At 36.9% G+C, this 11,172-nt stretch overlaps 1 protein-coding gene across 2 annotated transcripts; it reads right to left on the bottom strand.

Annotated features, from left to right (window-relative positions):
- Positions 1–660: 660 nt before the first annotated feature.
- unc45b (unc-45 myosin chaperone B) lies at positions 661–10,632 on the bottom strand. 2 transcript variants are annotated; one of them, XM_079382346.1, is made up of 20 exons: positions 10,409–10,632; positions 9,035–9,205; positions 8,916–8,952; positions 8,613–8,788; positions 8,438–8,527; positions 8,149–8,316; positions 7,129–7,294; positions 6,820–6,990; positions 5,017–5,188; positions 4,629–4,929; positions 4,414–4,508; positions 3,656–3,797; positions 3,389–3,529; positions 3,037–3,164; positions 2,660–2,726; positions 2,455–2,568; positions 2,119–2,234; positions 1,589–1,706; positions 1,335–1,490; positions 661–1,165 (listed from the first exon to the last, which is right to left on the bottom strand). In XM_079382346.1, the coding sequence occupies exons 1-20, from the start codon at positions 10,412–10,414 to the stop codon at positions 902–904; spliced, it is 2,799 nt and encodes a 932-aa protein (XP_079238472.1). In that variant the 5' UTR covers positions 10,415–10,632; the 3' UTR covers positions 661–901. The 2 variants fall into 2 exon arrangements, with proteins under 2 accessions (XP_079238472.1, XP_079238473.1); XM_079382347.1 differs by having other exon boundaries at positions 10,161–10,459.
- Between the last annotated feature and the right edge of the window lie 540 nt (positions 10,633–11,172).

The raw sequence follows: 11,172 nt of genomic DNA, 5'->3' as shown, positions 1-11,172 counted from the left end.
TTTGCACAAGGAGTCAGACAACAGAGATCTGATCTCATCATCGTCCAGAAACAGATCAAACTGAGATAGACTAAATCCAGAAGAACTGTGGCAACATCTTCAAGATGCTTCAAGAAACCTACCTGCAAAGCTACAGCTACAGCGACTTGTGTAAAAATGCTGTAAAATGAGGACGCTGTCAAAAATAATGTCATAACTAGATTTTAAATATAATAAAACAGGCTTTTAAGGAACGTCCATTTGTATCTCTCAATAACTGGATATGTTTGCCCTCAGAATGAAAACTAAAGATGTCATAAAACTACGGATTTAAATATGAGACATCAAGACATTTTTCAGAGGTATAGAATGATAAATGATATCTATTTGCATTTTATGTAAGTAGGCTGCTATACTGTTTTATAAATCCTATTGATTTACAGTACCAGCTATCAAAATTTCGTCTTAATTTCTGGCCATATATCAGCAACTGACCAAATTGCATATTTTTGCTCATTTTGGGCCTAAAATTGAGTTTTTATTTTTGTAATATTTTATAAGGTTCAATAAACTGTTCCATTGTAAATGTGTTTATTAGTGGTTTACTTGCACAAATATATTAAATAAAATATAATTTTGGTAATGCCAATATGAAGAAATGGATTCCATTCATCTTTTCTTCAAAAAAGATTTTTATCTGTGAATCAAAACATCACAAGTGCAAATACATGTAAAATAAATACCAAATTCCACTGATCAAACAAACAGCCACACAAACATATCATCTAACAAATAGAACTATGCTTATTAGTAGAAATTTAAAATAAAACATATTGCAAATGGTTTGCAGTCTTTCCACTTTCCCAGAAAGCAGACCATTCTCTATTCGCCTAATGATACGTCACAATGAATTGATTTCTGTTTAATTTGAAAATGGTTTGATGAGTCCACTATCCATGGCTCTAGACAGGCAGGCGCGGGCAGCATTAATAGCATCCTGCTTCTTGGGGTTGTCCTCTAGTTTTGCCAGATATGTCAGGATTTCCAGCAATTCACATTCAATGAGCTTCTTGGCTAGTTGTTCATCAGCGTCCAGCATATTATACACCGTCACAAGACCTCTGTGCTGAATTTCAGGGTTGTCATGGATGCACAATCTCTGTATGATCTCAAGCCACTGCCCAGTCTGTATATGATAAAATATAATAGCAGAGTCAATCATCTTCAGTATGAGTATCTGATAACAACATTGTACCATGTGTACCATGGTACTGCCACAATACTTAGGAAAGCGGTAGATGACAGTGTGACAAATGAATCACATGGAATTGACAACTGTTGTTAATGATACATACCACTTTAGTTATCTTAACAGCCAGTTTCTTCTGTGCGGCAGAGAGCATAGCCAGTGCACCAGCAGCCGCCTTCTGAAGCTGCTCATCATCTTCACTGCAGAGCAGGACAAGAAGCTTGAGTTTATCATTGCCGTCTTCCAGATATCTGTCTTGAACCTGTTGAAATGAATGAATTTGGTCAATTTTTCCATCCAAACCTACAAAAAAATGCAACAATTGGTTAGCAAAATGTGTTCTAAATGGTAATTTCATACCTCTTTGCAGCAAACCAGATTACACATGCACTCTGTGGCGGCTTGTCTGATTTGATCGTGTTCCTCAAACATGTAGTTCTCAATCTCTGGAAGAGCTTTTTCTTTTAGGATTTTCACCCTGTGGAAATAAAGAGAAAGATTTGCAGAGATAAAAATGAGCTTTTCTAGAAAGATGCAGGTGTTCTTGCCAGGCAGCAAACTAATTCAAAGTTTTAATTTGAATTCTATTCTGAATTTGAATTTTGCTTTGCATCTTAGTTCCTCCTTCAGCTTGACAAACTTCTAGGAAGTCACTTGCTGTTTCAGTTTTTAGCTGCTATTTTTTGTCCATTTTGTTCTCATGTGTTGTTGATCTCGGTCTTAATGCAGTTTGTTTTTGGATTTGTCTACCTGGCAATTTTGGTTCTGAATTCTGCCTTTCCTAAATTATTAGCATTTAATATTTAATGTTGGGGGTTTTAGAACAAACGCCTAACTAAAAAGTTTTTAGATCATCACCAGATGACAGATGGTACATTTTCTATGCTTACCGAAGTTTGTCATTCAAGGCAGCCAGATTTGTAAGACCCAGCAGAGCTTCAAAGTTTTCTAGACCATCTCGTTCAGAGTTTAGCAAGGAAACCAGTGGTCGCACAACTTCATATATCTGTTTTTGAAAGGATAGATATATGGAAAATGAGGTATTAGATTTTTCTTTTAGATTTTCTTATGCTTAATAACATGCAAACAAACAAGACATTGTGTTTTCATTACTGTGCAATGTATGTATTTCTTTTAACATCTCAAAAAATTTATTTTAGAGCATTTCATGACCTTTTCCGTTTTTCTGACTTTCACAGTGATAAACATGTAAAATGTTATCTTACCCTCTCGCCAGGGAAGGCGATTTCAGGGTTGGAGACGGCTGCTATCTTTGCCAGAGCATGGCAGGCCTTTATTTTTCCTTTGTCATTTCCCTCCAGGGCTAATGGTAGCAAAGCCTGTAGCACATAGTAGTGAAAAGTTTTAATTTCAAAAGATTTACTGAAGTATCTACTGTACTGGGACTGTGTTTGGTTTGTGGTCTTTTACCTTTCCTCCACCTTGAGCTACAATTGTGCCACGATCTTTAACATCTTGTGCCAAAGCAAGAAACACTCTGAGTGGAAAAATAGTAAGATTATTACCTTCAGCAGCATATTAGACAACAAATCATCAGCCCATATTAGATTCTAGAATGGTAGTTTTAGCATCAGGGTCTAGATTTAAAAACACAGAATGTAAGCCCAAAATAAATTACAATAAAAATAATTAAGAAATCAATCAATCAATAAATAGTCTGTGGTGTCTAAATGACTCTTGAATTTCAATGGTTTCATTTGATGAAGTCAGTAATTCACAGTGTGAAACAAGCTGTGTTTGCTGCCAACCTTATCAGAACAGACTTTTGACCCATTTTTGAGTCTTACCTTGCTAGCATCTCTTTGGTCTGATCAGTCAGGATAGAACTATCTGCTCTGACCATGACAGCGAGAGCTGATGTGATTCCAGCTTTCAATAGCCTCTTTACTCGCCTTTCAATGAAGTCCTTCTTATCCTAAAGCACAAGAGAAATGTTTTAAAATGTATATATTAACTCGTCTGGCATAACTATTCAAGCAGTCTCCTGCAGTTTGACATCATATACTTTATCTAAAACTAATTCAAACAACATTTGTAATTCTAATATACTTATTAACCACATGTTTATTGAGAAACTACATGGAGTATTTGTAGTTTTAAAGATTGATTTGCCACATCACAGGATTCTGTGTATGTTACCTTTGGGTGCTGCTCAGGGACGTGTTGTTTGGAGAACTTGGCCAGCTGTACCATCTCAGGGATCATCTCTTTTTTGTCATAGCTGTTAGTGCAGTTGACCAGGGTGCAGGCGACAGCATATAGGATGGTCTTATCTTTTGACTAGAAGAGAAAAATGTTATATTGCCATTTGTAGATTTATATGTAAATCTCTATTAAGTCATATGGATTGAAAAAATCTGGACAATTGATCAAGTTAATTCAGTCTTTTTATCTTTTAACACACACCTTGGCAAGTTCAAACATGGCCCTCATGGCTGCTTCATCCTCAACAAAGTCATCTTTTACATCAGCATCATTGGTAAGGTAAGCCAAACCTTCAACGGCCCATTTCCTTGTACGCACATCAAGTGTAGGGTTGCAGAGCCACCTGGAATAAACCAAATCTAGTTGAACAAAGTGTTTTCCATTTTAGTTTCAGTACATTGTCTTTTTGGAGAGGGGTGAATGTTTTGAGTTCTGAAAGGTGCATGCTATACTACCATTCAAAACGAATGTTTTTTTTTTATGTTTTTGAAAGAAGTCTCTTATGTTCACCAAAGTTATATTTGAATATATTTTGAAATGTAATTTATTCTTGTGATGCAAAGCTGAATTTTCAGCATCATTTCTCCAGTCTTCAGGGTCACATTCTTCAGAAATCATTGTAATATGCTTATTAGCGGCTCAAGAAATAGTTCTTATTATTATCAATGTTGAAAATACAGTTGTGCTACTTAATGTTTGTGGCAACCGTGCAAATTTTTTTTCAGGATTCTTTGAACAGAAAGTTCAAAAGAACTGCATTTATTTGAAGTATAAATCGTTTGAAATTTATATGCCTTATTTTTACTCAGCAAGGATGTATTGAATGGATCTAAAAACACCTACAATTCCTGCCTGCCCGAGACCATAATCCAACCTTTGGCCCACTAACCATTAGGCCCCGACTTCCCCCAAAAATATTATATGAGTCCTAGAAATAAAAGGAAAGCTGGCATTCTCACTTTCTGCACTGCTTGGCCAGTTTCTCAGTGGAGCCCTCAGCAAATTGCCTCATGCTGTAATCATCTCCTCCAGCGGATCCCAGTTTACACAGACCCTGAGAAAAGAAATTGGATATATTATGTTACATATGCAAACTATAACAACTGCTCTTGTTTAATAACTAATGAACACTACAACAAACACAGTCTGAATAATGCATAAAGTGTCTGCTCACCACAAGGGCTCTGATCTTGATCTTCTCATTTTTAGTTTTCTTGTACATGTCCTTCAGCAGAGTTACTCCATTGCTGATGAAGAAGGAGGCTTTGCTGGTTTTGGTGGATGCGTGAATGAGGGCCTCCACTGCTACCAACTGATCCACTTCACGCTCAGATCCGCACAGGGCCACCATCATCTCCATAACACCCTGACGACCTGCAAGGACATTGCCCACATCGAAAGGCCCCTGAAGAATGCCTGACAGAGTATTGATGGCATGGATGTTTTTGTCCATGTCGTTGGGGTCAAACTTGCTCCTGTTAATGGAAACCAGCGACATTAAGTATCAACTCTGCATGCATGTTTATATACAATCCTAATTTTGTAGTGAAAGTGGAATTTACTTAATGTATTCATCACAGATATCTCTGAAGTTATCTCTCTCAGGATCACAGCGCATGTCATCGTAGAGCTTGTCGAGGAGAACGCTAGCAATCAGCTGTGTGTTTTCTGTCAACGGCAACTGATCTGGAAGGTCTGGAACCTGACCGCAGACCTTCAGAATCTTCTTCAGACCTGTTTTTGAGACATTTCCATAAAAACATTACATTAAATTGTCATTTCTGTCCTTCTAGCAGCACAAATCACGAGTACACACTTTGCTTGTGAAATTTGCACACAAACGTTTTTATGAACAAATCTTTATTCGCCAAAAAGTTTCATACTAAATTATATTCTAAATATACACAATTTACCATTCATGTGCAAAAGGCACATTCTCTGGATGGCCTTATAATCATGTTCTAATGACATTTATATGAGAACAAAGGCTATAAAAAAAGGTGCTTTGGGCGCGTTTTATGCAAATAATTATCCTCAGGCACACGGTTGCTCAATTAGAATACTCCAAATACATTAAAGCACATGCACGGCTATCCACTGTTATTATAACGGTGATATACACTCACCGGCCACTTTATTAGGTACACCTATTCAATTGCTTGGTAACACAAATTGCTAATCAGCCAATCACATGGCAGCAACTCAATACATTTAGGCATCTAGATGTGGTGAAGACGACTTGCTGAAGTTCAAACCGAGCATCAGAATGGGGAAGAAAGGGGATTTAAGTGACTTTGAACGAATGGTTGTTGGTACCAGACGGGCTGGTCTGAGTATTTCAAAAACTGCTGATCTACTGGGATTTATATGCACAACCATCTCTAGGGTTTACAGAGAATGGTCCAAAAAAGAGAAACTTTCCAGTGAGCGGCAGTTGTGTGGACGAAAATGCCTTGTTGATGTCAGAGGTCAGAGGAGAATGGGCAGACTGGTTAGAGATGATAGAAAGGCAACAGTACCTCAAATAACCACTCGTTACAACCAAGGTATGCAGAATACCATCTCTGAACACACAACACATCGAACCCTGAAGCAGATGGGCTACAGCAGCACAAGACCACACCGGGTGCCGCTCCTGTCAGCTAAGAACAGGAAACGGAGGCTACAATTTGCACAGGCTCACCAAAATTGGACAATAGAAGATTGGAAAAACGTTGCCTGGTCTGATGAGTCTCGATTTCTGCTGTGAAATTCAGATGGTATGGTCAGAATTTGGCTTAAAGAACATGAAAGCATGGCTCCATCCTGCCTTGTCTCAACGGTTCAGGCTGGTGGTGGTGTTGTAATGGTGTGTGGGATATTTTCTTGGCACACTTTGGGCCCCTTAGAACCAATTGAGCATCGTTTAACGCCACAGCCTACCTGAGTATTGTTGCTGACCATGTCCATCCCTTTATGACTACAGTGTACCCATCTTCTGATGGCTACTTCCAGTAGGATAATGCACCATGTCACAAAGCTCAAATCATCTCAGACTGGTTTCTTGAACATGACAATGAGTTCACTTTACTCAAATGGCCTCCACAGTCACCAGATCTCAATCCAATAGAGCACCTTTGGGATGTGGTGAAACGGGACAATTTCATCATGGATGTGCAGCCAACAAATCTGCAACAACTGCGTGATGCTATCATGTCAATATGGACCAAAATCTCTGAGAAATGTTTCCAACACCTTGTTGAATCTATGCCACGAAGAATTAAGGCAGTTCTGAAGGTCCAACCCGGTACTAGCAAGGTGTACCTAATAAAGTGGCCAGTGAGTGTATTTAGGACACTATCATACTATAATGACGAATAACATACCATGGTCAATGGTGAAAAGGCCTTTGGAGTTATCCGTGTTTTTCTTGTCTTTCCTTGGCACATTCTTGGTCAGGAGGTTCAGAGCCTGGTCTCGGCCGTGTCCAGACACCTTCTTGCTTATGATCATTTCCAACAAGGCAAGCAGAATATCCTTCAAATCCTTACTGGAATCTGCCAGTCATCAGACAAGAGCAAGAAAATCAGAAATGAGTTTGCAATTTTAACTCAGTTGCACTCAATCGGGTCAAATTATGACAGTCTTCAGTAACGTTACTCTGAATTCACATCTGCTGAGATGTCTTCTCCTACCGAGTACAAGGGCCTCTTCTTTGCCGTAATTTCTCTTGTCTCCTCCAGACAGGGAGTCATATACACACTGGAACATGTTTGCAGTGGCCAGAGCGATCTCCTCATTATCTACAGCCATGATGCTGCACAGTTTGCTTATTCCCATCATGTGAATGATGGCAGTTGCCTTTAAAACCCAAAGATATTATTAACACAAACGAATGGTCACAAATAAAGAGAAAAATACAGAACTGCACCAAAAAGATTGATGTTCGTTTAAGACCCCATGAAATTAAATGTTTTGTGGACTTTATTCCTTAGTACTGTGTTGCATAAATTTGCAAAAACATTTTAATCAGTATTTGTATTTTTTTGTTATATAGTACAGTATCTTAATATTTGATTTGTTTTATATTATATTATATTATTAATAATTCAATTAAGCGAATATGTTGAATTAAGGAAATTTGTCTTTCCGACAAAAATAAAAATTTTTTTTGTTTTGTGGCCTTTATTCTATTCCTTATTATGTACAGTATCTATATTATTTTCGTTATCATTATTCATTATTGCACAAACTACCAAATGTAGTTTAATCAGTATTTTGACTTTTTTTTCAGGAAAATTAAAATCAATCATTTAAAATAATAAGTATATTATATAATACAGCATCTTAATATGTGCATGACTTATACTATATTATATTATATTGTCTTTCCTAATAATAAATAACAAATTAATAAATTAATAAATTCAGAGAATAATTTGATTTAGGGATATTTAGCTTACTCCTAAAAATTAAGCAAATCCATTTTGAAAAATATATTTTTTATCCCTCACATAGATTTTTGATTTATGCTTTAAAATAGGGGGAATCTTATTTTAACAGAAAAAAAAAACTTTCTGAAAACAAATCTCAATATATTAATATATATGCATATTTATTTCCATTCTTAATTTGTGAGGATGTGAGGAAGTATTTTTAGGGGAAAAAGATTAGAAAATGATTATTTTACTGTTCTTTTTTGCTGTTTTACTTACCCTTGCTCTGTGGCCTGTGCACATTCCTGACAGGGCTCGGATGGCAGCCAGGATCATCTCAGGTTTTCCTGTGTCAATGAGTTGCACGAGTAAAGGCACACCGTTGTTCTGGAATATTCTCTCTGCACCCGCGTCCTCTCTGGCCAGGACAATCAGGTTGTTGGCAGCCTAGTGGACCCAACAAACATGTTCAGTTTTACTGAGAAATATGTGACTGCGTTTAACATTAATTTAGCCTTTTCTTTACTGTTTTAAGCTAACAGTGAACAGGATAGGAAGATGTTCAAACCTTTTCTTGCTTTTCCTTGTCTGATTCATCTGAAAACAGAATGTCAAACATGTTCTGTACTCTGGAGTCTGTAGAGAAGGATGTTTTCAGCTGTGGGGAAAATCAGGTAAGCTCTTTAGAAACTCAGATGTGCATTATGTGAACTCAAAAGCATCTTGACAAAAACGATCATCACCTTCTGTTGGATCTCAGCTCCGAGCCTTCTGAGGGTCTCGAGGAAGGTCTTGTTTTTAGGCTCTAAGGTTGCACATCTCTGGACATCCTTGAAGGCCATGTCCAGTTTGCCAAGCTTCTCCAGCGCTTGACATCTTCTGTAAAGAGCCTTGATGTCGGCGGCATCTACATCGATAGCTGCAATTGGTCAGAGGAGACAGATTTTTTAATGAATCAATAGTAATATTTTAGTGTTTGAAGGTATAATGAGTCTGAAACCAGAATGAAAATATATAAAAGAGAATGATTCATGTGTGAATTATACCTTTAGAGGCATCTGATACGGCATTGTTATAATTTTCCTGGACAACAAGACATTGAATTAAATACATGCAAAAATATGATGGGTTTTATAAAGGCTTGTAATGTGTAAACGATTCTTACCTTTTTCAGAAAACAGGCTGATCTGTTCCTGTAGATGACTGCCTGTGCTTTCTTATCTTTACAGGACTTAATGGCTTTAGTGTAACACTCAATGGCTTTGTCGACTTCTCCGTCCTGGAAGTGCTTGTTGCCCTCTTCCTTTAATTGAACTGTATCTGCGATTTCTCCCATCTAACAGAGAATGTTACAGTTTAAAATGTTACATATTGTTCACATGCAACTCTTTCCTGTATACAGTCAAATTCATTCAAGTGTTGCATTTAAACTTATTTTGATTGAGATTTCAGACTATATACTTGCACACAACAATAAAATAGCAGCATAAGTCTCTTTATTAGAATTTTTATTAAAATATTAAAATAAATATACAAATTATGTAAAACCTTCCACTTAAATTATGTTTTGTAACTAAAATGGCAGAATCTCTCTTTAAAACAAATATTTAATCATTAATATTATCACAATTAAAAACTACATACAAAAATATTATGTGTCATCTTCCACATAAATTATGTTGTTCTGTATCTAATAAATATTATTTAAGACAAGACACTCCATGTAAACAGGGAAAAATGTAACGGATATCACCATACTATCCCAGATGATTGATTACATTAAAAATTCCAGATATTCTTTGTACTACTAGTTTAAATATGCAAATGAGGCAATATCTAATTAAATATGCACTACTTTGCATTCTTTTCCAGAAGAGACATTTGAACACTGGATAAAACTAGGGTAAAAAATAATTTTTATCATTTTGTTGATTTCGGATGTTCCTTTTTATCACTCCATAAATCAGAAAATACTGTTAATAGCCAGATTTCACCATGTTTTTAGGAATTAAATATGTATAAAATTCTCAAACTCCTCTGATATCTGGCAGTGGGCTGAAGTGGAGATTTCTGGCTCAGTGCATGAGAAAAGAAACGCTATACTAAATAGAAATAAACACTTAAAAGTTTATTTTGGATGTTTTTTTTCCACTAGTCTGAAACGTTGAAATGTTATGAAAAATCTCAAAATTGACCAGCACATAGTGTTGCATTATTACAAATTTTACAACATTTTACAAAAAATCCTTACAACATTCAGACGTAGCACTTTAAAACATGTTCAAACTTACTTTTTAGGTGCCAATTTTCCAGTGTTCTCAAGCAAATGGTCAAGCACATGTTATCTCTGATTTTAAATGTCTGACCCTCATGCCTTATTTGGGCAACAGTGTGGCCTCCAAAGAGGCCCTACAGTACCTCCTCCACAATACTGAATACAGTCAATGGCAACTTCTGCTATTTATATATTATAGACATATTCCCCATTCTGAACACTATAACTCTATAGATTATGCATTCAAAAACTATAGTTACGCACCGTCATTGAAGTCGAATCTGGTTCGTCGTAAGAAGAAAGTCTGTCCTGTGTGTAGTTTCTTGTCGTTTGGGTTTATCAGTAGTTACGGCCCCCCAAGAGTCACTTATATATATATCTTGCACATTGAGGGGAACATACCAGGATAACGGATGCATCCATTTTATTATGAGGGGTGGCAAGGTCTTCATCCACCCCACCTGTTCATACAAATGTATTATGCATCTACCAGTGACAACCTGAGATTAAATCTTTTAGTGTTTCACTTCACGCTGTTTGTTTATTCCTGTGATAGCACATTAATTTTAGTTTGCAGATAAGTGGACACCCCTCATATCGGTGAAATGGCCCTTCTCTGATATGGTCTATTTAGGGAGAAGGTATGACAGCTGAGAAATCAGTAGCAAATGTCCAGAGCTGACCGATGGGAGGGGGAGGAGGTGTGTGTCCCAACAGCTGGTGCCGTGGAGCTCTGACTCGTACTTTCTAGAATGGAAGAACTCTCGAAGATTGTAGTAGAACTGGGGGAAGGTGTTACAATCATAACAAAACATCCTGCAGACTTCTGGGAGGTGCTGGTGAGTGACACTATTGTGGCATGTTTAAATTGGGTCAAGACATACTGATACTAAAAGTGCTGACCACACCACTACTACTTATATTTACTACATTATTATATAAAATGTTTTGTGGTTTTAAAATAAAAATCTGTTGTTGTTTTGTTTTTTTACCCCAATGACCTAAAAACACAAACCCCACAGACAGAA

Source organism: Barbus barbus, assembly GCF_936440315.1.
Source record: "Barbus barbus genome assembly, chromosome: 28".
In the NCBI taxonomy this organism is placed as follows: domain Eukaryota; kingdom Metazoa; phylum Chordata; class Actinopteri; order Cypriniformes; family Cyprinidae; genus Barbus; species Barbus barbus.
Note: the sequence above shows the minus strand (reverse complement) of the source record. Positions and strands in the feature narration are given on the sequence as shown.